This window comes from Neoarius graeffei, chromosome 26, assembly GCF_027579695.1.
Source record: "Neoarius graeffei isolate fNeoGra1 chromosome 26, fNeoGra1.pri, whole genome shotgun sequence".
Taxonomy (NCBI): domain Eukaryota; kingdom Metazoa; phylum Chordata; class Actinopteri; order Siluriformes; family Ariidae; genus Neoarius; species Neoarius graeffei.
Genome location: NC_083594.1, coordinates 18,796,889 through 18,824,599, shown reverse-complemented (window position 1 = coordinate 18,824,599; position 27,711 = coordinate 18,796,889). Strand labels below are relative to the sequence as shown.

The window sequence follows — 27,711 nt, the reverse complement described above, 5'->3', positions numbered from 1 at the left end:
TCAATACTTTGTAGAGCCACCTTTTGCTACAATTACAGCTGCAAGTCTTTTGTGGTATGTCTCTACCAGCTTTGCACATCGAGACACTGAAAATTTTGCCCATTCTTCTTTGCAAAATAGCTCAAGCTCAGCCAGATTGGATGGAGAGTGTCTGTGAACAGCAATTTTCAAGTCTTGCCACAGATGCTCAATGGGATTTAGGTCTGGAGTTTGACTGGGCCATTCTAACACATGAATATTCTTTGATCTAAACCATTCCATTGTAGCTCTGGCTGTATGTTTAGGGTCACTGTCTTGCTGGAAGGTGAATCTCCTTCCCAGTCTCAAGTCTTTTGCAGCCTCCAACAGGTTTTCTTCCAGGATTGCCCTGTGTTTAGCTCCATCCATCTTCCCATCAACTCTGACCAGCTTCCCTGTCCCTGCTGAAGAAAAGCATCCCCATAGCATGATGCTGCCACCACCATGTTTCACAGTGGGGATGGTGTGTGCAGGGTGATGAGCAGTGTTAGTTTTCCGCCACACATAGCGCTTTGCATTTAGGCCAAAAAGTTCAACTTTGGTCTCATCTGACCAAAGCACCTTATTCCACATGTTTGCTGTCCCCCCCCCCCACATGGCTTTTGGCAAACTGCAAACGGGACTTCTTATTCCTGTCTTTCAACAATGGCTTTCTTCTTGCCACTCTTCCAAAAAGGCCAGATTTGTTTTGTGTACAACTTATAGTTGTCCTGTGCACAGATTCTCCCACCTGAGCTGTGGATTTCTGCAGCTCCTCCAGAGTGATCATGGGCCTCTTGGCTGCTTCTCTGACCAGTGCTCTCCTTGCTCGCTCTGTCAGTTTAGGTGGACGGCCATGTCTTGGTAGGTTTGCAGTTGTGCCATACTTTTTCCATTTTTGAATGATGGATTGAACAGTGCTTCTTGAGATGTTCAGAGCTTGGGATATTTTTTTTATAACCTAACCCTGCTTTAAGCTTCTCCAGAACTTTATCCCTGACCTATCTGGTGAGTTCTTTGGTCTTCATGATGCTGTTTGTTCTTCAGTGTTCTCTAACAAACCACTGAGGCCTTCACAGAACAAGTGTATTTATGCTGAGAGTAAATTACACACAGTAGGACTCTATTAACTAATTAGATGACTTCTGAAGGCAATTGATTGCACTGGATTGTATTTAGAGGTATCAGAGTACAGGGGGCTGAATACTAATGTACACCACATTTTTCAGATTTTTATTTGTTTAAAGTTTTGAAGACCATTTATCATTTTCGTTTCACTTCACAATTATGTGCTACTCTGTGTTGGTCTATCACATAAAATCTCAGTAAAAAAACTTTTAAGTTCGTGGTTGTAAGGTGGAAAAATGTGAAAAAGTTCAAGGTGTATGAATACTTTTTCAAGGCACTGTAACTAAGTAAATTACACAGGGAAATGAATACTTAAGTCTGAGTGAAAAATACTCTGGCGAGTGTGCATGGAAGAAGTGTCTGGAGACAGAAATCTTAGTTTCTCTGTCGTTAGCCTGTACTCCTTGCTCTCAAGCTCTAGCACTGGCTTGACTGCTTTATTAGCATTCGTTAACACTACCGATGAATGCCACACGGGCTGGAAGGTGACTTCACTGCTGCACTGACGGTGCCGACTCACGGTTAAGCTCACATTGGCCTTTGAGAAGGCCTAGGGCGATAAATTGTTGGTCCCTCTCACTATAAACTAAAATCTGATTGGTTAATTCATCTGTCACTTCCTACATAAACATACACTGCCATGGCCTTCTGTCCCGGCAATGAAGTCCTAACCAATAAGTGAGCCGGCTCTAAATTCTTCTCAGCATAGAGACAACAAACAAACAAAAAAAACCTCATTGGATAACTCGATTTTAATGTTTTCAGGACAGTAACCCTTTCATTTGTGAAGCAAATTTGATAGAAAACGAGGCCAAATTAGAAGAGAGTAATTATGAAATAAAGAATGAAAGAAATTACATTCACAAGGTCTCATCTCAGTGAAGTGAAGGTTCAAAAAATATCAGCCCAGATGGAGATCAGATCCAGCCAGTGTTTTTACTCCGTGTAATCATCTGACACAACTGTTGCTGATGGGCAACATGAATCTACAGTCTGGGCTAGACTGTAATCAGCCCCAGGCTTGCTTCTTCATCGCATTCAAGTCCAAATCGTCTGCCTTGAGACATTTTGCGTACAGCAAATAAGCTGACGTGAATTCCAAAAAATAACATTAGATCCTTGAAAGAGAGGCAAGGCTTCGCTCTGCTCGCTCATTCATACCAGACACTCCTGACAGTAAATCATACTGTAGTCCAAACTGACCAATCCAACAATTCTGCGTGATTTTCTTCTGAAGAAATGGGTATGATTATTTGGAGCAGATACATTCGGATAAGATTTTAGGTGACCGACTCCCAGTACCTATTGAGCTATATGAGAAATTAGTACAAGCAAATATTCTTAACTTGGAGTATTGTAGAAATTCTTACAAATCTGACTAATAGCTACTGAAACAGTTATGGCATTGAAGACCATATTTCTTTTCTGAAATCATTTTATTTAGTTGTACATATGACTACACAAGGTGTGAAACTTCATGTTGTAATTAGTGCTTCTATATTAAGTTAACTGTAACTAATCTTTATTATGAGGTACTACAGTACAGTGTGATGTAACACTATAATAATTGTTACTGTTTTATTTGTACTAAACCACCTACTCTATATGACAATTGACAGTTTGTATGTAATGTACTGATTTAATGTGCATGATGCAGTTATAGTAATATACCCGAAGCACATATCAGAAGTTGGCAGTATTAAACCGATCCAACCAAACCGTGGTTATTGCAAAGCTAGATGTCTTGGATAGTTCATTATATCTGTTTTCTGTATGCTATTACCTGCATTGTAAAAAAGCTGACTGATCACATCAACTTGATCAAATACAACAGGCTGAGCTTGATTATCATAGAGTAAGCATAGTTTTGTTTTTGGTTTTTTTGGGTTTTTTGTACTTTACAGTAACTGTACAGCTTTGTTTGCACTGCACTTTTTTCATTTTGATGTTTATCTCGAATGCTTTGTATGGAAATCCTCTTAATCGCTTTGTATGGAACGTTTGTATGGACAAACTCCAATCTCGTTGTGTTATTTAATGTAAATTTAGGTTTGATCATTTTGAAATGCAAGACAATAAATGTTCAGAGAATCGAAGGTGGTGTTGAAAAATGGTGACTGTTGTGTGTGTGTGGGGGGGAAGCAGGAAATGCAATCAATAGTTTGGATTACTGATTTTACAATGGAGCCACCTTTTGGCCAAAATATCAGGTACACCTTCCATACTGGTGCAACTGGTACAGTAAGTTGAGAAAAGCTGACAAATTGTGTGTGGTAAAGTAGCCTGCAATCAGAGCCAGAATTGCCACACTTTGACAAACAAATAAAGCAAGCTTACTTTTATGGTGAAAATGAGAGAAAATCTTTAGAAAATATATCTGAACATACATACATACATATCTCCATCCATTATCCGTAACTGCTTATCCTGTGCAGGGTCGCAGGCAAGCTGGAGCCTATCCCAGCTGACTATGGGCGAGAGGTGGTGTACACCCTGAACAAGTCACCAGATCATCACAGGGCTGACGCATAAAGATGACTAACCATTCACACCTATGGTCAATTTAGAGCCACCAGTTAACCTAACCTGCATGTCTTTGGACTGTTGGGGAAACTGGAGCACCTGGAGGAAACCCACACAGACACTGGGAGAACATGCAAACTCCACACAGAAAAGCCCTCGCCGGCCACTGGGCTCGAACCCAGAACCTTTTTGCTGTGAGGCAACAGTGCTAATCACTACGCCACCATGCTGCCATATGTGTGTATGTATATAAAATTCACATTTCAGTTACTTCCCTTTGCCAACATTACAGCACTGTGTCTTCTAGTTTCATCTTTGTATATAAAGACTTAGATGGTAATGGGACTCTAAATGAGCCTAATTACTGTCGCTTACTGTAAGCCTTGATTTGTCTGACAAGTTCATATTATGAGACAGTTCATACAGTATTAGACAGGGTTAGTATTAACTATGGGGAAAATATACAATCGCTATCCATTTTATTAAGAAAACCTGGACAACTGCACATTCGTGCCAGCCAGTCATGTGGCAGCAATGCAATGCAAAAAAAACAAAACAAAACATGCAGATACAGGTCAAGAGCTTCAGTTCATGTTCACATCAAACTTAAGAATGAAAAAAAAAATTGTGATGTTTGTGTCTTTCACTGTGGCATGGATGTTGTTTCCAGATGAGATGGTTTGAGTATTTCAGAAACTGCTGATTTCCTGGGGTTTTCACTCACAATAGTCTCTAGAGTTTACACAGAATGGTGCGAAGAAAAAAAAACAAGAGTGAGTGACCATTCTGTGGATGGAAATGCCTTGTTGATAAGAGACATCAGAGGAAAATGGCCAGGAGCTGCCAGGAAGAAGAAGAAACCTTTGTCACATGCACACTGAAATTCATCCTCTGCATCTAACTCATCTGAAGCAGTGAACACGCGCACACACCCAGAGCAGTGGGCAGCCACACCAGAGCACCCAAGGAGTAGTCAGGGGTCAGGTACCTTGCTCAAGGGCCAAGCCACATCAACCTAATTGCATGTCTTTGGACAAAACCAGAGCACCCAAAGGAAACCCATGCAGACACAGAAAGGCCCTCGCCGGCCGCTGGGTTCGAACCCAGGGCCTTCTTGCCGTGAGGCGACCGTGCTAACCACTTACACCACTGTGTTCACTGTGGTGAACAGACAAGCATTTCAGCTAATCAGGCTCACAGAAACTGCAGTTGAAGACTGGAAAAAGATTGTGTGATTTATTTATTTAAATCTTCAACTGACTAGTTTGGGTGAGCCTGTGTCCATGACAGCCTCAGATTTTTGTTCATGACTAACAGAACTAGAACCTGATGTGGTCTGCTGTTGGAGCCCATCCACCTCAAGGTTTGATGTGTTGCGCATTCCGAGATGCTTTTCTGCTCAAAATGGTTGTAAAGAGTGTTTATTTGAGTTCATAGACTTATAATACTTATACCCTAATCCTAGTTTCAGCCGGCAGACTCTCTGCTCATTGGAGGGTTTGTTTATTTTTGCACCATTCTGTGTAAACTCTAGAGACTGGTGTGTGTGTGTGTGTGTGTGTGTGTGTGAGATAAAATCCCAGTAGATCATCATTTTCTGAACTTAAACCAGCCCTTCTGGCACCCACAACCATGCTATGGTTAAAGTCACTGAGATCACATCCCCCTTCCCCCTATTCTGATATTTAACTGATGTTCTTGATCTGCATGATTTGGGGTGTTTGGGGTGCCAGGGAGGGGTAGAACCTCCGTTGGGGGAAACATATCGTGCTCTTCAGAGTAGTTTGCTCACGGTGGTCCCCACCTGACACTGAACTCTCACTTGTGGCTTCTCGTAGCTGCTTGCATGCAACAGTGGCCACACCCCGGGCAGCAGCTTCGACAGGCCGGCAAAACCAGGTGAGGGTACGGTAGCTGAAGTGCCTGAAGCCTTCGGTGAGCTACGGCTTGCCTACCCTGCATGTAAAGACTGGATCCGGCAGACTCTGCGGATTAAACCTTCATGGTTCAACGTAGAGGAAGGCGTTTACAGCAATGCACTGTGGAGTGCAGAGAGCAAGATGAGGCACAGAAGGACATCTTGGTCATCCACTGCATCCATTTCCATCTTCCAGTCATCTTGACCTAGTCTTGCCCCTGGAAATAGATGGCTTCGGACGAGAGAGGGAGGTTGACGTCGCGCAACTCTTCTTCACTTTAAGTAAATTTATTGCGCAAGTCATCTGCATGATTTTATGCATTGCGCTGCTGATTAGATAACTGCATGAATGTGCAGATGTACAAGTGTTCCAATTAAAATGGATGGTGTGTGTTGTGTGCTACAAGTGCCTACAGATACAGATAGGACTTTTCCCAATTAGATGTAGACACACTGAACAAAATTATAAACGCAGGACCTTAAAAAGGGGGATTTTTAAAAATTGGATTATAGATAAAAGATCATCCACCCAACAAATAGGTGTGGCCAGCTGAAACACTGCCTGAGCCTGAGAAGTATCATCAATACAAAGACGCACCTTAATGTTGGGGACAATAAAAGGCCACCCCAAATCCTCCAGATTTGTCACACATCACAATGCCACAGATGACATGTGTCGACAGGGAGAGGACAACTGGCAGGTTGAAGGTTTGAGATGCAACCTTAGGTCCAAATGTTGCTGGTTTGATTCCTGGGAGTGGCAGGAAAAATGTGAGAGGAGTGAATGAACAGCACTTTCCCCTCCATCTGTATCATGGATGAAGTGCCCTTGAGCAAGGCACCTAACCCCCAACTGCTCCCTGGGCACTGTAGCAGAACTGCTCTAGGTACATTTGTGTGTTCACTGCTTCAGATGGGTTAATTTTTTAGGGGAAACCATAGTCTAATGGTTAGAGAAGCAGCTTTGGGACCAAAAGGTTGCCGCTTCAATTCTGTGGACCAGCAGGAATGGTTGACGTGCCCTTGAGCAAGGCACCTAACCCCCCCCCTACTGCTCCCCAGGCTGCTCTGGGTATGTTGTACGTCACTCTGGATAATAGCATCTGCTAAATGCCAGTAATCTCATCTCATTATCTCTAGCCGCTTTATCCTGTTCTACAGGGTCACAGGCAAGCTGGAGCCTATCCCAGCTGACTACGGGCGAAAGGCGGGGTACACCCTGGACAAGTCGCCAGGTCATCACAGGGCTGACACATAGACACAGACAACCATTCACACTCACATTCATACCTACAGTCAATTTAGAGCCACCAGTTAACCTAACCTGCATGTCTTTGGACTGTGGGAGAAACCGGAGCACCCGGAGGAAACCCACGCGGACATGGGGAGAACATGCAAACTCCACACAGAAAGGCCCTCGTCGGCCACGGGGCTCGAACCCAGACCTTCTTGCTGTGAGGCGACAGCGCTAACCACTACACCACCGTGCTGCCAAATGCCAGTAATGTAATATTATTTTTCAACAATAAGCCAGGCGGCACGGTGGTGTAGTGGTTAGCGCTGTCACCTCACAGCAAGAAGGTCCAGGGTTCGAGCCCCGTGGCCAGCGAGGGCCTTTCTGTGCGGAGTTTGCATGTTCTCCCCGTGTCCGCGTGGGTTTCCTCCGGGTGCTCCGGTTTCCCCCACAGTCCAAAGACATGCAGGTTAGGTTAACTGGTGACTCTAAATTGACCGTAGGTGTGAGTGTGAATGGTTGTCTGTGTCTGTGTGTCAGCCCTGTGATGACCTGGCGACTTGTCCAGGGTGTACCCTGCCTTTCGCCTGTAGTCAACTGGGATAGGCTCCAGCTTGCCTGTGGCCCTGTAGAACAGGATAAAGCAGCTAGAGATAATGAGATGAGATGAGATGAGATGAGACAATAAGCCACCTTAGAAGTCAGTTGCAGCAGTTTGGCACCACAGCCAATTGAGCACATACCCGCAGAGGACGTCACAACACTGGCTCAGGATCAGAACCTTCATCTCCTGCATCTGTGTGACTGCTTAAGACCAGCTACTCATACAGCTGATGAAGTGTATGGTTTGAACAACCAGAGAATCTCTGCACAGAGTTTTGCGTCCCATTGTTGTGCCATTCATCTGTCAACAAATCACTTTTCAGCATGACAATGGTTGACCTCATGTCATTACGTTGTCTTCTTCAGTGGCCTTCCTGTTCACCAGATATGTCCCCTGTTGAGCATCTGTGGGATATTCTGGACCGTCAGGTACGTCAGCATGTTCCTGTCCCTAGGAATATCCATCAACTCTGCACAGCTCTTGTGGAGGAAAGAGACAACATTCCACAAGCCTCAATCAATAACCTTATTCACTCTATGCAAAGGAGATGCACTGTACTGCAGATTTCAAATGGTGGTTACACACCACCTCTGTCTGTCGTTGACTGTAGCTGGTATTCCAGTAGAAAGTTGTTGATGAACGTATCTGCATTTTATTCCACATTGATGATTTCATATACATGAATTATTTAAAATTTTAGAACCATATGGTTATCAAATGTTTTTACATTTTAGGTTTTACATTTATATTATTGTACAGTGCAGCATTTCTAATACAGGGGTTTCAGAAACTTGTCGAGCAAAATATTTATCCATTTAAAGTTGCTGGATGCAAGATTTGGCGATTTGCTCAAACTCATCATCTAGATACACTAAATAAGAACATTGGGCATCAACAGCATGAATCCATGGACCCAACTTGCTTTTGCCAGCAGTTCAGGCTGCTGTTGGTGGTGTAATGGTGTGAGGACTGGGTTGTTGGTACACATTGGTCTCCTTATTATCTCATCTCATTATCTCTAGCTGCTTTATCCTTCTACAGGGTCACAGGCAAGCTGGAGCCTATCCCAGCTGACTACAGGTGAAAGGCGGGGTACACCCTGGACAAGTTGCCAGGTCATCACAGGGCTGACACATAGGCACAGACAACCATTTACACCTACGGTCAATTTAGAGTCACCAGTTAACCTAACCTGCATGTCTTTGGACTGTGGGGGAAACCGGAGCACCTGGAGGAAACCCACGTGGACACGGGGAGAACATGCAAACTCCACACAGAAAGGCCCTCACCGGCCCCGGGGCTCGAACCCAGGACCTTCTTGCTGTGAGGCGACAGCGCTAACCACTATACCACTCCCTCCTTATTATCTGTTAAGCATCATTTGAAGGCCACAGCCTATCTAGAGTATTGTTGGTAACCATGTTCATCCCTCTACAGCCATACTTTACTCCATCATGGAGCATGGACCAGAATCTCAAAGGAATTTCTCCAAAACAATGTGGAATCCATGCTGTGAAAGACTACTGCATGACTGTTCTGATGGTAAAATGAGGTCTTACCCAGTGTGGTGTGGTTAATAAAGTGGCTGGTTAGTTTATTTTTACAAGATTGCGAACAGGATTTGCTAACAAGTAAACATTCTTTATTAAATATGGTCATACAAAGGTTCTAAACTTTTGCCTTACAGTGTATTTTTCCTGGGAATTTGAACACATGAACATGAAACCATGGCCTAAAGGTTAGAGAAGCAGCTTTGGGACCAAAAGATTGCTGGTTTGATTCCCTAGACCAGCAGGAATGGCTGAAATGCCCTTGAGCAAGGCACCTAACCCCCAAGTGCTCCCCAGGCTGATCCGGGTATGTTGTACATTGATCTGAATAAGAGCATCTGCTAAATGCCACTAATGTAATGTAACATGTGAAACAGAATTTTATGACTGAACTCAAGGTCATTCAAAAATATTAAAAGTAGACAGCCTTTCGATTTCATAAAATCGGTGAAATTTAGTTCCCTCTGAAATTGTCATTGTGATATATGTTTATTTCTGCAATATCTAAAAAACAAAAAAACCAAAAAAAACCCCAGACCATTCTGTGGCTGGGAAGTTATTTAATTTGAAGGGATTCCCTAGCAGATAATGTGCATGAAATCGCTCGCTTCGCGCAGTCAAGCAGACAGAGAAAGTCCGCGTGCGCAGATTTACCTTCTGTTGGGTTTTCCATCATGCGGCATCCAGTGCTGCATTACTGCCATCTACAGGCTTACCTTTGACCGTGCACTGACAGTTACATCATTCTGTCGCTAAACGAACAGCTGATCACACCGAGGTGCTCGCTGACCGTCGATCTTTATTAGTTTGGTTCTGCGTTTCCTTTCCTTCGCAACATAAGGTTTTCTTCTTGCTTTCTGTTACTGTAGTCAGTCTTTCACGTTTCATTCGCACACTCACGTCGTCCATTTTTCTCTCGTTTCAAATTTGTATCCCACAATGCCTTGCGTGAATGGGGAAAGCCCACCATGTGATGCATGATGTAGTATCTTGAATTGGGTCATGGTGAAGCAGGAAAAAAAATAGTGGAGAATTTAGTGCCACGTGGCCTGAAATTAATTAATTTCTCTATTTTAAAAAATACTAATAAAATTGGAAGTCTGTGATTTGAATTCAGTAGCTTTCGGTCCACTAAAAAAAATTATTGGTGTCAGGGAAAATTCTTTTATGACCTACACTTGAAAAATCTGAAAGGCAGTCTAACTTTAAGTGTGTGTGCTTTATATGAAACTTTAGGATACTCAAATAATGAAACATATTGCATTTTTAATTGCATTTTAATCACTGGATCATTACAGTGTTAATGGCCATATGCCTAAATGATGAAACAAGAATAGCTGTCAAATCAAGAATGAAAGCAAGATTGTCTTGATCACAAGGTCTACAGGTTGAACAACCGGAGTACAGTACTAATACATTGTCGCTGAGCTACTCACATCGGACAGCACTGCTACATTCAATGAGGTTTAACTTAAACGTGCAACAATCGCCTACTCTAAAAATCACTAAAACTAGCAAGAAGCAAAAAAAGTTCACGAGATCGCAAAAACATTTAAGCATTGTAGATCAGAAGTTTCTGTTCATTCACAATAAAACGGCACAATCAAAGAGGATCAAATTAAACTACAGTATGCTAATTCAATATTGACCACAGTGAACATGCTACTGCTCTGACAATAAAACATTAGAGAAAGCAAATATCAGCTTGGACTTTGACATTAACATTTTCATGTACTAAGAACAGGTCTAATCAAAGTAGTAATTCTGAATGAAGATGCTGTCCAACCCTTTGAAAACAGGAACGTAGTTGTAAATAAGAGCCTTCTCCTCGTCGCTCGGTGTGGGAAAGTGGTGCTGGCTTTTCATAGCTGCAATGAGGAGAAACATTTTCAAACAAATGATGGACAAAGGCAAACATCCTTTTTGCAAAACTTACAGTGGTGCTTGAAAGTTTGTGAACCCTTTAGAATTTTCTACATTTCTGCATAAATATGACCTAAAACAGCATCAGATTTTCACACAAGTCCTAAAAGTAGATAAAGAGAACCCGGTTAAACAAATGAGACAAAAATATTATGCTTGGTCATTTATTTACTGGAGGGTGGCACGGTGGTGTAGTGGTTAGCGCTGTCGCCTCACAGCAAGAAGGTCCGGGTTCGAGCCCAACGGCCAACGAGGGCCTTTCTGTGTGGAGTTTGCATGTTCTCCCCGTGTCCGCGTGGGTTTCCTCCGGGTGCTCCGGTTTCCCCCACAGTCCAAAGACATGCAGGTTAGGTTAACTGGTGACTCTAAATTGACCGTAGGTGTGAATGTGAGTGTGAATGGTTGTCCGTGTCTATGTGTCAGCCCTGTGATGACCTGGCGACTTGTCCAGGGTGTACCCCGCCTTTCGCCCGTAGTCAGCTGGGATAGGCTCCAGCTTGCCTGCAACCCTGTAGAACAGGATAAAGCAGCTAGAGATAATTTATTGAGGAAAATGATCCAATATTACATATCTGTGAGTGGCAGAAGTATGTGAACCTTTGCTTTCAGTATCTGGCGCGACCCCCTTGTGCAGCAATAACTGGAACTAAACCAGGGGCGTCAGAAGCATTTTTAAATGTGGGGAGGACACACTGGTGGGGGGTCTGGGGGTCCTCCCCCAGAACATTTTTAATGAATTAGATGCCATTTCCTGCATTCTGGTGTAATTTTAACAGGTTGTTAAACACCTAATTTTACCTACAAAAGTCACTTAATTCAATGACTATTTTAGAGACTCAGCAATAAGTCCTCATTCAACTAGTCCATATATTCATCAGCCTGTTTTTAAACCCACCGCTACGCCTAAGATAATGAGATGAATGTGACACAATTCATCACCAACAATGACTTTATGGGTGCATTTAACTTTTTATTTTGTTTCCTTTATTTAGTTTTAGATATAACACAACATGCCACTGTGCCAAGCAATAGTGACACTCAACCCATCTCATCTCATTATCTCTAGCCGCTTTATCCTTCTACAGGGTCGCAGGCAAGCTGGAGCCTATCCCAGCTGACTACGGGCGAAAGGCGGGGTACACCCTGGACAAGTCGCCAGGTCATCACAGGGCTGACACATAGACACAGACAACCATTCACACTCACAGTCACACCTACGGTCAATTTAGAGTCACCAGTTAACCTAACCTGCATGTCTTTGGACTGTGGGGGGGGAAACCGGAGCACCCGGAGGAAACCCACACGGACACGGGGAGAACATGCAAACTCCACACAGAAAGGCCCTCGCCGGCCCCGGGGCTCGAACCCAGGACCTTCTTGCTGTGAGGCGACAGCGCTAACCACTGCACCACCGTGCCGCCTGACACTCAACTGTATGTTTAAAAATAAGAATATTCATAATTTCACACAATGAACAGGCATGACATGGCATCATGCAAACTTCATAACACAAAATCACACTGCGTCAAGCAACGGTGACACATAAAAAATAACTTCACACAATGAACAGGTGCAATTTTGTTCACCACCAACAGTGACTTTAGTGGGTGCGTTTTACTTTTTTCCGATTTAGTGATACTCATAACAAAAATGGCATGGCATCATGCAGTCTTCATAACACAAAATTACACTGGGTCAAGCAATGACACATAAAAGAGAACTTCACACAATGAACAAGTGCAGTTTTGTCAACCTGCATGCAATGGTGGTACTACAGTAGCATTTACAGATTAGTATAACAAATAGATTTATAGATATAACTCCTTCTTATATTGGTGCCACCACAATTTCTACCACTTCATAACTTTTATCCCCCTTTCCTTCACAATCCACCTGGAATAACATCCATCTCTCTCCATTGCTTTCCTTTCTACTATTCCTTCCCCATACACTGATTTCCCATGTTACTTTCCAGAAAACTGGCAAAGACCAGACAAAACAAGTTCTTCAAATCACAACAAGGAATCAGTAAATATCATCAGAGCAGACTTGACCTCATTCTTGGCATTACAATAAGGTCGGCCTACTGGGTTTGAATTAAATGATAGCTAACATTAAGCTAGCTGATACATCTCCTAACACTGACTAGCCAGCTAACTGCACTAACATTTCCATTGGGACAAAAAAACCTGTCCTGTGGGGAAATTTTGACTGACTTTCCACTTCTTTGTAAAGAATTTCCTTATGTCCATTGTGTCTGGGGAGGAGCAAATATTGCAAACAATTCATCATCAACCAAGAATACCCCATTAGGCTAAGCTTATTTCATTGTTTAGTTGAACATTAATTTAACGTGGCCTAGGGTTCATTTTGAGGGCATATAACAAAAGAATAAGGTTTTAGCAAAAGCTAGACATTGTGAGGTGGCAATGGGGCTGACATTGTAGGTGATGCCCAGAAAACCCGGAGTGGATTTTCAGTGGTATGTGTATTCTCTTATCGATCAAAGTGGAATGGATTCTTTCACGAAGCAATAAAAACGGCGCTGGGTGAACTAATATTTTATGTTAAATGTGGGGGGGTCCAAACGAAGAATTATGAAATGTGAAGGGGACACGTCCCCTTCACATTCAATGGTGGCGACACCCATGAACTAAACGTTTGCGGTAACTGTTGATCAGTCCTGCACACCGGCTTGGAGGAATTTTAGCCCATTCCTCCATACAGAACAGCTTCAACTCTGGGATGTTGGTGGGTTTCCTCACATGAACTGCTCGCTTCAGGTCCTTCCACAACATTTTGATTGGATTAAGGTCAGGACTTTGACTTGTTCATTCCAAAACATTTATTCTTCTTTAACCATTCTTTGGTAGAACGACTTGTGTGCTTAGGGTCGTTGTCTTGCTGCATGATCCACCTTCTCTTGAGATTCAGTTCATGGACAGATGTCCTGACATTTTCCTTTAGAATTCGCTGGTATAATTCAGAATTCATTGTTCCATCAATGATGGCAAGCTGTCCTGGCCCAGATGCAGCAAAACAGGCCCAAACCATGATACCTCCACCACGTTTCACAGATGGGATAAGGTTCTTATGCTGGAATGCAGCGTTTTCCTTTCTCCAAACATAATGCTTCTCATTTCAACCAAAAAGTTATATTTTGGTCTCATCCGTCCACAAAACATTTTGCCAATAGCCTTCTGGCTTGTCTATGTGATCTTTAGCAAACTGCAGATGAGCAGCAATGCTCTTTTTGGAGAGCAGCGGCTTTCTCCTTGCAACCCTGCCATGCACACCATTGTTGTTCAGTGTTCTCCTGATGGTGGACTCATGAACATTAACATTAGCCAATGTGAGAGAGGCCTTCAGTTGCTTAGAAGTTACCCTGGGGTCCTTTGTGACCTCGCTGACTATTACACGCCATATTTATGCAGAAATATAGAAAATTCTAAAGGGTTTGCAAACTTTCAAGCACCACTGTAACTATCAAGCCAGAAGCTCTGTAGTAAAAGGTAAAGGCTAAACTGCTTTGCATTGAAACCATTTTTTTTTTCCTACACAGAGATCAACATGGGAGTGTACTGGGTTCTTGTGCAGCGCTGATTGACACACACGTACGATTACATTCATTCATCCATCCATCTTCAGTAAATATTTATTGTCGTGGTATAAATTAGTCATTTAAAAAAATGTATATTTCGGGAACAGAAACAACTGTTCGTTAGAAAACACCATAGGCAAGTGCAAAAAGACTAAGTGGGTTTAAAAAAAAAAAAAAAGTCCTTGCTTCATACAAGTATAGAATAGAAACAACTTCTCGTAGGTCAGTCATAGTCCGGGTTGCCACCTTTTGTGTGGAGAAATAAGAGACGCCCCCAAGCCCCCTGAAAAAGTTGGCGGTCTTTTTGATGTCAAAATTTTCACCACATCCTCCACTGCCTTTGGTGCAAGGACACATTTTACTAATGCCTCTGATTTTGTTCTGCCACAAGAAATCTCATCTCATTATCTCTAGCCGCTTTATCCTTCTACAGGGTCGCAGGCAAACTGGAGCCTATCCCAGCTGACTACGGGCGAAAGGCGGGGTACACCCTGGACAAGTCGCCAGGTCATCACAGGGCTGACACATAGACACAGACAACCAATCACACTCACATTCACACCTACGCTCAATTTAGAGTCACCAGTTAACCTAACCTGCATGTCTTTGGACTGTGGGGGAAACCGGAGCACCCGGAGGAAACCCACGCGGACACGGGGAGAACATACAAACTCCACACAGAAAGGCCCTCGCCGGCCCCGGGGCTCGAACCCAGGACCTTCTTGCTGTGAGGCGACAGCGCTAACCACTACACCACCGTGCCGCCCGCCACAAGAAATTTTCTTGGCAATTTTTGTGTCTTGAAAGGTTTTCTGGTTCAGCTTCTGTACACAATCGGCACTGTTAAAGCTCAGGTTTTGCTTCACAATGTGGTATACAGTACATGCGTCAACTCTGTAGCAGTCATCTGAAGAGGAGTCATTAATTAGGTTAAAATATGTATGGACTGGGCTAAGGGGCGGCACGGTGGTGTAGTGGTTAGCGCTGTTGCCTTGCAGCAAGAAGGTCCGGGTTCGAGCCCCGTGGCCGGTGAGGGCCTTTCTGTGCGGAGTTTGCATGTTGTCCGTGTGGGTTTCCTCCGGGTGCTCCAGTTTCCCCCCACAGTCCAAAGACATGCAGGTTAGGCTAACTGGTGACTCTAAATTGACCGTAGGTGTGAATGGTTGTCTATGTGTCAGCCCTGTGATGATCTGGCGACTTGTCCAGGGTGTACCCCGCCTTTTGTCCGTAGTCAGCTGGGATAGGCTCCAGCTTGCCTGCGACCCTGTAGAACGGGATAAAGCGGCTAGAGATAATGAGATGAGATGAGAAGAAAAACAATTAATGTGCATCATGGTTATGGAGGATACAGAGTAGACTAAGGTTTAGATGTTTTAAATTGTACATTGTCATATTCACATATTGTATCATATTTATTAATTCTAAAATAACTATCCTAACCTTACGAGAATGCATGGAATGAAGACACGATCGATTTGCTGATTATTGTAAAGCCACCTGTGTTGGATAATGTATAAGACTGGGTAACGTAGGTGAAAATATCGGCTACAGTTGGCAAGATACTGATGAAACAACATACCATGTTCATTTCAGGGGAACTGTGAGGTATCGGGTGATTCCACTCTGTGTAGTCCGCTCTTTAGCTGCGTATCTTGCCACGGAAGCGGCATGTGGATCAAACGGCAAGAAATGAGGCACATTTTGTCCAAAATTAAAGTCTTGTGACGAACATGGCGTATGTGTGGCGTTACTGTGGCGTATCTGGGGTTTGTATGGGGTTCAAGAGACGTAAAGTTATGGCGTACTGATGCGTATGCGTGGCGTATGACGTGTTGCCGTGGCGTAACCGTTTCGTTGGTGTAGCGTTTCGTTCTTACTTGTGACGTTGCTGCTGCGTACCGGCGGCATTGACACTGCGTTCGTTGTCATTCGTCACAGTCAAGAAAGCATCATGCCAGTGAAGAAGTCGGGACCCAAGAAGGGCAAGGGAAGACATCAGCCGCATCCACCCAGCCAGCCCCGGAGCCACCTTCATCAGACACGTCAACTAAAGCATTTGCACGGCGTAATAGGTGTTCAAGCAACGTTCCCACTGCGTCACTGCTGCGTAGCTTTCGTTTTTACGGCATACACGTGACGTATGTGTGACGTATCAAAGCTACTACATATGTGCTATGGATTTTTAAGTACAAGGAGTACAAGGAGATCGTGTTATGCATCCTAGAGTATTAGCTACGTAAGCTGGCGATGCTCTGACATTCCTTTCTTATTGCCACGTATCCTGATACGCCGTACATACGCAAGGCTGAAACACCAAGCATAAGGTCACACACCCATCCATGTACGACTGAAAAGCTTGACGGCGAACTGTACAGTTTGCCTTGTATTCATCGCCAGGGACAGAGTTGACCCACTGGTACTCTGTCTCCCATTCAACCCTATAACTTGATAGCCTCTTACGTTTCACGGGCGGACTTGCAGACGACATTTTAAAACGGGAACTAAGGCGCTACCGCTATGTTTCACTGTACAAGGCGACCGCTGACGCTGACCTCGCGTGACGTGCAATTTCACACAGCACGCAGAGCTCGTCGGTCAGGAGCTCACCACTGAAATTAAACACCTTCATTTCACTTGTAGGTTCGATTTTACTTGATAGTATGTTATTTATTTTCAGCACTCTGAAGACCGAGTATAGGCTATGAAACAAGGTGTCTGAAAATACGGGAAAAAAGTATTTTATGTTCAAATATGGGTCCTGTATTATATGGGACGGGTGGCAACCCTAGCCATAGTTGACTATTTACTGCAGATTTGCTAGCTAGCTCAGGAGAGCTACGCAGGGTGGACGTCAAGGATGTAGAGCAGTTCCCACCCAATCATTCACACACATTCACACCTATGAGCAATTTAGAGTAGCCAATTAACCCAACCGCGTGTCTTTGGACTGTGGGGGAAACCGGAGCACCTGGAGGAAAGCCACAGAAACACAGGAAGAACCTGCAAACTCCACACAGAAAGGCCCCTGTCAGCTGCGAGGGTTGAACCTGGAACCTTCTTGCTGTGATGTGACAGTGCAAGAATAGAAACTGATTCTTATCAACACAATTTTAAAACATTTACCATGCCACTCCAAACAAACAAAAAACAAAACCAAAAACGCCCACACCCTTGACATGCAAATAAACAGCAAATTAGGCCCTGAAATGAGATTCTCTGCTGTACTGAAAAGTGCTCAGCTGCCTTTGGGCCTCATTTGTTCACTGTAGAATTAAAAGTACCGACAAAGATAGAACAATGGTCCTTGAGGTACAGTCATCCTCAACAGGTACAACACAGGCCCTAGAGGGTCCCATCACACCGACAGGACCCTGAACCATGCAGCTTATTACCTTTCATCCTGAGAGCGCAAGTCCTTTTGGATAAAATAAATTAATTTTAAAATACAAGATGGTCCAAAATGCAACAAACCTTCAGAGACGAAGAAGCTCGCCGTGTAGAAGGAGGCTGTAATGGCTGAGATGGAGTGGACCATGCCTGGCTTGTCTATCCACTCGAACGGGCTTTTCTCAGGGTGCCACTGGACAGCATAGAATGGGTATTGGTAAGCTGAAACAAAAGGAGCATGGTTAAAAATGAAACGTGGACAACGATTGCAAGGACACGGTATCCGTTTCCTTCCATTCCCTCCAAGTAGGAACCGCTACTTCTGAAAATCAATCAATCAACAAACTGATGTGTGAAAGATACAAGCAGACAGCATCATGCAAACATTTGTGCTCATTTAGAAAGGTCAAATAATAGTACACTAGTAATTTAAAAAAAAAAAAGCTGGGTTTGTGGTACTTTAATCGACATGTCCGAATCCATCACTTTTCTACTTTCTCAATAAATCAGTATAGCCCTTTTGTAAAGCAAGCTATTAAATAACTAGTTCAGTGCAGGGAGCAGGTTAAACAACAAAGATGATACCAAATATAAGGACTAGGGATGGGAATCTTCATAATCAAAGCGATACGATACGCATCTCGATACACTGCCAACGATTCGATACATTCAAGATTAATGAAATTGCCAGTGCTAAGATGTGATACGATTCTCCCGCATGCTGCGATACGGTGCGATACAGTACGATTTAATTCTAATACAATGCGGTCCAGTGCGATACGATGCGATTCGATACGATGCAATGCAGAAGAAAAGTGCACCATGGAATACAGAGTAGTTCAAGTTATGGCACTTGAAGCATTAAAGCTGTGCCTTTTATTTTGAAACACAGGAAGTACAACATAAAGTGCTTACAGGTCTCTCTGGAACGGCAGAGTTTACATATGGCCGTTGTCTTGTCCAGCTCTCCCCCTCGCTTGTAGAACCCGAAATCTTTCCATACGTTAGACTTGAAACCCACCACCAAATGAACAATGTCTGTTTTGTCTTCCTCCATGTTAACCGCTATCTGGCTGACTTTCCGCCTCTATCCTATTCGAAAGCTAGGTTGGACCCGCCTATTCGCGCAAGACTTGAGCCGAGACTTGAGTAGGAGAGAGATAGAGAGATGAAACCCAGAAATACCAGACCCTTTTCTAAACTGTTATGTTATAATTTATTCATTATATGTATTAAATTAAGATATTAATCGGTTTATATCGATGCAGACAGTTTAGATACGATGCATCTCGAGTTTATGTGCGTTTTTTTCCGATGCGACGTTTGCAAATCGATGCAACTGCATCTTAACAGGTCGTATCGATTTTCCGATGTGCATCGGTGAATCTTCCCAAGCCTAATAAGGACCAAAGACGCGTAATAAAAAAAAAAAAAAAAAAATATATATATATATATATATATACACACAAACTACTTGCCCTTGTAGCATCTTAGTATCAAATCAAAGTCCCTTCCCATGCCACATAGGGTGGCACCGATCCCCATTTCCGTAGCCCTCGGCCTCTCGCATAGCTAGGGTTACAGTGGGGGGCTAGTCCTCTGTTAACCGCAAGAGTTTGACTCCCCATTCGTATCTGTATTGCAGCGTGCCTTGCCAGATGGCAGTAGGTAAATTTTTTATGATGGTCTTTGGTATGACCCGACCGTGAGTAGAACTTGCAATCTCCCAATCGAGAGGCGGACATGCTAACCACTAGGCCAACTCGTGGTAGTAGCATCTTAGTATACTAGATACTATATAAGATTATACAGTATATACACAGGACAATTCAAAAGTTTGGACACCTCCACTCATTCATAGGTTTTTGCATTTGTATTTTGACCATTTTCTACATTGTAGAACAATACTGAAGACATCACAACTATGAAATAACATATGGAACATATTTCCATATATGTAGGAAATAATAAAAAAAAGTATTTAAAAAACGTTTCATATTTCAGATTCTACAAAGTACACACCATTTACCTTGACGACACTCTCCACACTATTGGCATTATCTTAACCAGCTTCATGAGGTCGACACCTGGAACGCCTCGTCAAATGTTAATTAGTGCAATTTCTTGCCTTCTTAATGTGTTAAAAAAATACAGTAAACAGCCCTATTCCACAACTGTAGTAATCCATATTATGTCAAGAAATGCTCAACTAAGTAAAGAGAATCGACATCCATCATTACTTTGACAAGAAGTGTCTTAATTAATAAAAATAAAGGGAAAAAAACAAAAAACAATTGAATTCGAAGGTGTCCACACTTTTGACTGGTAATTTTGTAATGTTGTAATTTTGTAAATGCAAAGTGCTTAAAATAGCTCTAAAACTGAGATCTCAATTGTTTCTGAATGTCAACTTGACATTTTAAATGTTATTATTCAGTAACTGTACTTCTGGGTCCTGCACTATTTAACTGATTATTCTACCAATACAGTCTATCAATGTCCACCAATTTCTGCTTAAGGTGCAATATTTGGATATTAGGATGATAATGTGATGTGGGTTGTAAAACTGCTGACTGTATCATGTGACTAAAGACAAACACACACACACACGAAAATGATACTGATTCAGATTTTGGCAGCACAGACTAAATAGTCAAGATAACTACTGACTGCACAGGAGTTGCATCTGATTAAAATCACACGGTTATCTTTTTAACACTGCTTGGGTGGGACAAATAGGAAAAAGTGATTCATTTCCATAATTTACTTAATACAACCCGTTTGAGCATGTTTAAAACGGTTCGATTATTATTTGTCCAAGGACACACTCAATAGATACAGTGTCTTGCAAAAGTATTCATCCCCCTTGGTGTTTGTCCTGTTTTGTCGCATTACAAGCTGGAATTAAAATGGATTTTTGGAGGGTTAGCACCATTTGATTTACACAACATGCCTACAACTTTAAAGGTGCAAATTGTTGTTTTATTGTGACACAAACAATAATTAAGATGAAAAAAAAAAAACAGAAATCTGGAGTGTGCATAGGTATTCACCCACTTTCATATGAAACCCCTAAATAAGAGCTGGTCCAACCAATTCACTTCATAAGTCACATAATTAGTTAATTAAGATCCACTTATGTGCAATCAAAGTGTCATATGATCTGTCACATGATGTCTGTATAAATCAACCTGTTCTGGAAGGACCCTGACTCTGCAACACTACTAAGCAAGCAACATGAAAACCAAGGAGCCTCCAAACAGGTCAGAGACAAAGTTGTGGAGAAGTATAGATCAGGGTTGGGTTATAAAATATATACCAAACTTTGAATATCCCACAGAGCACCATTAAATCCATTATAGCAAAATGGAAAGAATATGATACCACTACAAACCTGACAAGAGAAGGCCGCCCACCAAAACCCACAGACCGGGCAAGGAGGGCATTAATCAGAGATGCAACAAAGACACCAAAGATAACACTGAAGGAGCTGCAAAGATCCACAGCGGAGATGGGAGTATCTATGCATCAGACCACTTTGAGCCGTACATGCCACAGAGTGGGGCTTTATGGAAGTGTGGCCAGAAAAAAGCCAGAGAAAACACATTTGGAGTTTGCTCAACAGCATTTGGCAGACTCCCCAAACACATGGAAGAAGATTCTCTGGTCAAACGAGACTCAAATTGATCTTTTTGGCCATCATGGGAAATGCCATGTGTGGTGCAAACCCAACACCTTGAGAACATCATTCATACAGTGAAGCATGTTGGTGGCAGCATCATGCTGTGGGGATGTTTTTCATCTGCAGGGACAGAAAAGCTGGTCAGGACTGAAGGAAAGCTGGATGACACTAAATACAGGGCAATTCTGGAGGAAAACCTGTTTGAGTCGGCCAGAGGTTTGAGACTGGGACGAAGGTTCACGTTCCAGCAGGACAATGACCCTAAACATACTGCTAAAGCTACACTGGAGTGGTTTAAAGGGAAACATTAAATTAAATGTCTTGGAATGGCCTCGTCAAAGCCCAGACCTCAATCCAATTGAGAATCTGTGGCATAACTTGAAGATTGCTGTACACCAACACAACCCATCTAACTTGAAGGAGTTGGAGCAGTTTTGCCTTGAGGAATGGGCAAAAATCCCAGTGGCTAGATGTGCTAAGCTAATAGAGACATACCCCAAGAGACTTGCAGCTGTAATTCCAGCAAAAAATGGCTCTACAAAGTATTGACTTTGGGGGTCGAATACCTATGCACTCTCCAGATTTCTGTTTTTTCATCTTAATTATTGTTTGTGTCACAATAAAACAACAATTTTCACCTTTAAAGTGGTAGGCATGTTGTATAAATCAAATGGTGCTAACCCCCCCAAATCCATTTAAATTCCAGCTTGTAATGTGACAAAACAGGACAAACCAGAAGAGGGATGAATGCACTGTAGACAAGACACTGTAGATAGATAATACCCAAGACTAAGATAAAGAAAAACATGAGCAAAGACAAAAATATCATGACCCCAGAAACAGATACGTGTATATTATAAGTGAACAAAGCGCAGACATGTATGCATTATGAAGGAAGTAAGACCCTTAATGAAATCACACTAAATTTAATTGATTAAATCATGTATTATAATCATGGAAATACAGAAAATAATCTGACACACTGTATGAGATCCTGATAAAGCCAAATTCTATAACACGTTCTCCACGTCAGATTATATAATGGAGATTCTCCAAGAATGGACTGGCAATTAAAGAAAATTGCGATGTTCTGCTTAGGTCAACAATCAGTGTGATTCGGGCTTGTGCGGAAAATGGGGTCATGTGAACAAGCCAACGTTGCTGGAGGAGATTGTTTTTGCCTCCATTTGTTTGTTCCCAATGTAACTCAAAAAGTAATGAACTGATTTTGATGAAATTTGGAGGAAAGGTGAACCATGGGCCAAGGAATAACCGATTAGATTTTGATGCAAATCCGGATGTGTGTGTGGATCCAGGATATTCTAATATGTGGCTTGGCAGAGGTATACACTCTACTGAGTGCCCTTCCAGTTTGTTTATGTTTCACCATTGTCAGTATTGTATTTGGAGCTATCCAGTGGTTTTCATCTAATCTTTTGCCTTCCTGTTATTGGCTTTTAGATGAGCGTCCAAGCAGTACTTGGTCAGATTTTAATCAAGAATTTCCGACACATTTTTGACAGCAGTCTTTGGATGCAAAGGCCCTAAATGAGCCACCTGTGAGCATGTCACATTATGTATTCTAAGATCACTGAACTCATCTCACAACTAAAAATTTATTTTATGTTGTGCGATTTTTTTCCTGCGACAGCAAATGAAACTGTCGAAGTACAAGTTTGGTAATCAAGAGCCATAACTCTGGTGAAATGTGACCAAATTGAATGAAATTGTAATATACGCATTACCGATATCTAGCAAAAGCCTTTTGCAAAGTTTCGGAAAATTCCTTCAAAAATTGTGAGAGGAGTTTATTTCAGAAGACGAGCACACTTTTCCATGAAATTGTCAAAGTACAAGTTTTGTAATCAAGGGCCCTAACTCTGAAAAAAATTTGACCGAATCAAACTAAATTGCAATATGCGTATTAGTAACATATAACAAAGCCTTTTGCTAAGTTTCGTGAAATTCCTCCAAGAATTTCAGAGAGGAGTTCATTTCAGTAGACAAGCACACCCTCATGAAATTGTCAAAGTACAAGTTTGGTAATCAAGGGCCGTAACTCTGGTAAAACGCGACTGAATTTAACGAAATTACAATATGTGTGTTACCGAAATATAACAAAGAATCCTGTCAAGTTTCGTGAAATTCCTCCAAAAATAGTGAGAGGAGTTGATTTCAGAAGGCGAGTACCCTTCCCAGGACGGACGGACAGACAGATGGACATCGCCACGACATAATCCCCCTTCAGGCCTTTCGAACAAAAAATAAATAAATAAATAATAATTGTACATCCTAAATTGTAAATCCTGCTTTAGTTCGCTGGTATGGACCAATAAAAAGGCCAGTACAAGTGTACTCAATGGATGCTTCTGGCCTGCGGGTATTGAATAACCATATTGTAAATATCCAAAATGCTATACCAATTCAAACTGGTTGATCTTCACATAATTTCTGATCAATTAAATTTTGAAAACTGGCTCTGAACTGGGAATACATTTAAAAGGTGGTCACCCATGTCAGGACTACTGATCTGTTCCCAGATTCCATCAGCATTCTCACCTTCCATGGTAGAAATGAACTCCTTCCTGCCGTCTGTGTTTGTGGTCAGGACTTTGTAAAAGCGCTTGAGCTTGACATTCCGGGTGAAATTCTGATGGCATAAAGCACATTTCAAGCATCAGAGATTATCCGTCCACTTTACAAGCTTGGCTGTGGTTGTAATGAAATACAATCTCAGTACTACCTGTGTAGACATGCTCCAGCTGTGGAAGTTGGATGTGATGTTCTCCGATGCAAGTGAATTAAGGAGGTCCTTGGGGAAACTTTTGAAAAGCCTGCTGTTCTGTGCTCCTGTTCAATAATTGGTAAAAATATCTACATTTACGTTCTGCCTCATGTTTTATTAATAAACCAGGCTATTAATGTCTTAAGAAGAAATGATGTGTGTAAACCTCGATCAAAACAGACTGATTTAAATGAAATTTCGAATGAAACACGGTGGGTAAACTGTTTATTAAAAGAATAACCGGCATGTAAACTTTATGTACTTTTTTGTATTTTTTATGGATAAGTGACACTTCTCATCTCATCTCATTATCTCTAGCTGCTTTATCCTGTTCTACAGGGTCGCAGGCAAGCTGGAGCCTATCCCAGCTGACTACGGGCGAAAGGCGGGGTACACCCTGGACAAGTCGCCAGGTCATCACAGGGCTGACACATAGACACAGACAACCATTCACACTCACATTCACACCTACGGTCAATTTAGAATCACCAGTTAACCTAACCTGCATGTCTTTGGACTGTGGGGGAAACCGGAGCACCCGGAGGAAACCCACGTGGACACGGGGAGAACATGCAAACTCCACACAGAAAGGCCCTCGCCAGCCACGGGGCTCGAACCCGGACCTTCTTGCTGTGAGGCGACAGCGCTAACCACTACACCACCGTGCCGCCTAAGTGACACTTATATGAAGAAATACATGCTGAAATGTAAAAATAATTCTGTGATTGCAAGTTTAAAGCAGAATGGACAATAAGCAAACATTCTAGGGTGGTTCTCCACTATAGTTGCAAATTGGGATATGGACCTTGAGCAAACTGATAAGTTCATAAGGCAGAATTCTGGTAGCCAATTTTGGAGTTTTATCAAAGTATCTTCTTATTGCTCTATATGGCAAAATTCAAGGTCAAAGTCATTTCAAGGCCAAGGTTGCCCTTGTCTCTGTCAGTACACAAACAGGTCTCTGAAATGCCTAATAAATCCATGATCTCTGACCAAAATCAAAATGTAATTGACCCCAATTACAAATCTGGGCCTTATTATAAATAATTCTATTTGAAAATGTATATTTATCACAATAGAACAATAAATATATGTATTAAAAGGGTGCAGTGTTCAAATTTTTAAGTCAGTACACAGACACTCTCAGAAATTGACTAGGCCTAATCAGAAAACCTTTAAAGATATCCTGGTAGGATACATGTACTAGGTTGACAAAAGGGATCAAGAGACATCAAACTGTCATCCTATCAAATTGGTCAATACACTAACACAATAGTCAGTACACAAACAGACCCCGGTGTTAGTGTATGGACTGTTAGTGTATGGACAAATAGTTCATCATCTGGTCACCAGGGTGCAGATGTGTATATGATGCCTGTGCATTGTAGTCTAGTTGAAAGGTCTTCTAATGCCGCTTTTCCACTACAAACGCGGCTGAGCCGTGCCGTGCTGAGTTGGGCTGAGTCGAGCTGAGCGGGGCTGTTGGAGTTGGATTTCGACTACAACCGCACTGAACCGTGCTGGCTGGAAGTGGGTGGACACATTGGGTGGAGTTAGCGAAAGTGGGTGGACATCAGGTGATGTCGTTAAGCAGCGCAAACAGTGACATCAGTGATCTTTTAAGCGGTAGTCTCACAACCCGAATAGTAAACAATAAACATGGAGTCGTTAGTGTTGCTGGTCTTGGTGCTGTGGCTTGTTGTCACCGACAACGCGAACAGATACTGGCAAGAGCGTATAGATGAGGCGAGGCGCATAAGGATTCAGAAATTCTCGTAATTCGTAATTATTCTTCTTCCGGGTTTGCAGTGTTTACAGATCCCAGCGTGCTCGTGGGGCGTGTGAGGACACTCCTCCTCACCAATCAGTGCACAGGGGAGTGTCTGCTCACGCCCCCAGCCTCACTCGGCACGGTTTGGCTCGCTTCAGCCCCACTCCAAAACCGTGCGAGTTTTAGGGGCTAAGCAGGGCTGAAGCGAGCTGAGTCGTGCTGTTTTTTGGTAGTCGAAACGCGAGCCGTGTCGGGCTGAAGTGAGCTGAAGCGAGCTGAAAAAGGGTAGTGGAAAAGGGCCATAACTCACATTCATGGCACAAACATGTTTTCATGACAAAGCTGGGCCTACATCATTCTAGAAGTGTTAGTGTATTGACTGCTATTATAAATTCTGTTAAAAATTGCCATACAAACCTGAACAATGCTGGAAAACTACCACAATATGAAATTCAATGTTTCCCTCCCTTGAACTTGTGGGATTCCCACAATGCACTGCAGTCATCTCATTAGAATAGTTCTGTCCATTTTCCCCAGGTGTCTCTAGTTAGTACTGTTAGTGTACTGACTTAATTACTTGGGACACCAAAAATCAATTTCTTGGCAGGAAAATTTCTGACTAGTATTGGAAATATTTTCAAAATGTGCTTTTCTTCATGCTGCATGGACAATATTGATCATATTTAAATGGGTGACACAAAATAACACCAATAAATATTTTTCAGCAAGGGTTTATTTTCCTTCTGGGATGTATGAGACACGCATTTTGGACCCCCTTGGGTACTTCCAATGAAAAATTCTACCAACACTATTATATTTGAGTGGATAAAATTTAATATCAATTAATTTTTATAATCAATAGGAAGGCATATGAACACAGACACCCTGATTTTATTTAAAGGCCTGGTCTCAGAATACTTGTTAAGTGAGGTGACACCAATTTGCAACTAGAGTGGAGAACCACCCTCTACAGATGTTCTGAGTCTGATCTTATATAATGCTTGATAAAACGCAAGACAACTGAAAGTGCAGAATATTAACTGTGTTAGTTGCATGAACTCTTTACAAATTTGGATAATCACCCCAGAAGGAAAACTTTAAATTACATGGAATTGATAGACAATTTTATATATTAAGTTTAATTTAGTAGGAAGACTCGTGACATAAAACAAGCTGTGACTAACCTGGAGCAAAGATGAGCGGCAGGGTCACAGCTTTAGTGTTCGTTGATGTCAGCAGATTCTTGTTGCTGGTCAGAACAGTCAGCTGTTGGAAGCCTTGACAAGTTCCCCATATTGGAAAATAATCAGAGGCATCATTGGCCTAATGAGAACATGAACAAAAGATAAGGAAGAGTGAGATTTACAAAAATGCAGCAAGTCCCCTGCTAGGAAATGGTGAAAATCTGAAAGAACTGATGGATATTCCTGGTTCATCAAGGGAAGAGCTTAAGTTAAATCTGATTAACTAACTGCCACATCACAACAGTTTACCTCGTAAGCTTGCTTAGTAATGAACTGGCTCCTAGTTTTAATTACACATGGTCATTTTAACCTAATTTTTCCTAGCTTGTCCAGCGAGTGTTGGGAACAATAGTTTTCCTCATTA

General features: G+C 42.4%; 1 protein-coding gene across 1 annotated transcript in view; it reads right to left on the bottom strand.

Moving 5' to 3' along the window:
* Positions 1-10,263: 10,263 nt before the first annotated feature.
* The window catches only part of zgc:171566, a 44,231-nt gene continuing 26,783 nt past the window's right edge, over positions 10,264-27,711 (bottom strand). The window contains exons 5-9 of the mRNA XM_060910768.1: positions 27,288-27,426; positions 24,291-24,397; positions 24,107-24,197; positions 17,950-18,087; positions 10,264-10,822 (exon numbers count right to left, since the gene is read on the bottom strand). Coding sequence (XP_060766751.1) covers positions 10,701-10,822; positions 17,950-18,087; positions 24,107-24,197; positions 24,291-24,397; positions 27,288-27,426 — 597 coding nt within the window. The 3' untranslated portion in view covers positions 10,264-10,700. The remainder of the gene's footprint in view (positions 10,823-17,949; positions 18,088-24,106; positions 24,198-24,290; positions 24,398-27,287; positions 27,427-27,711) is intronic.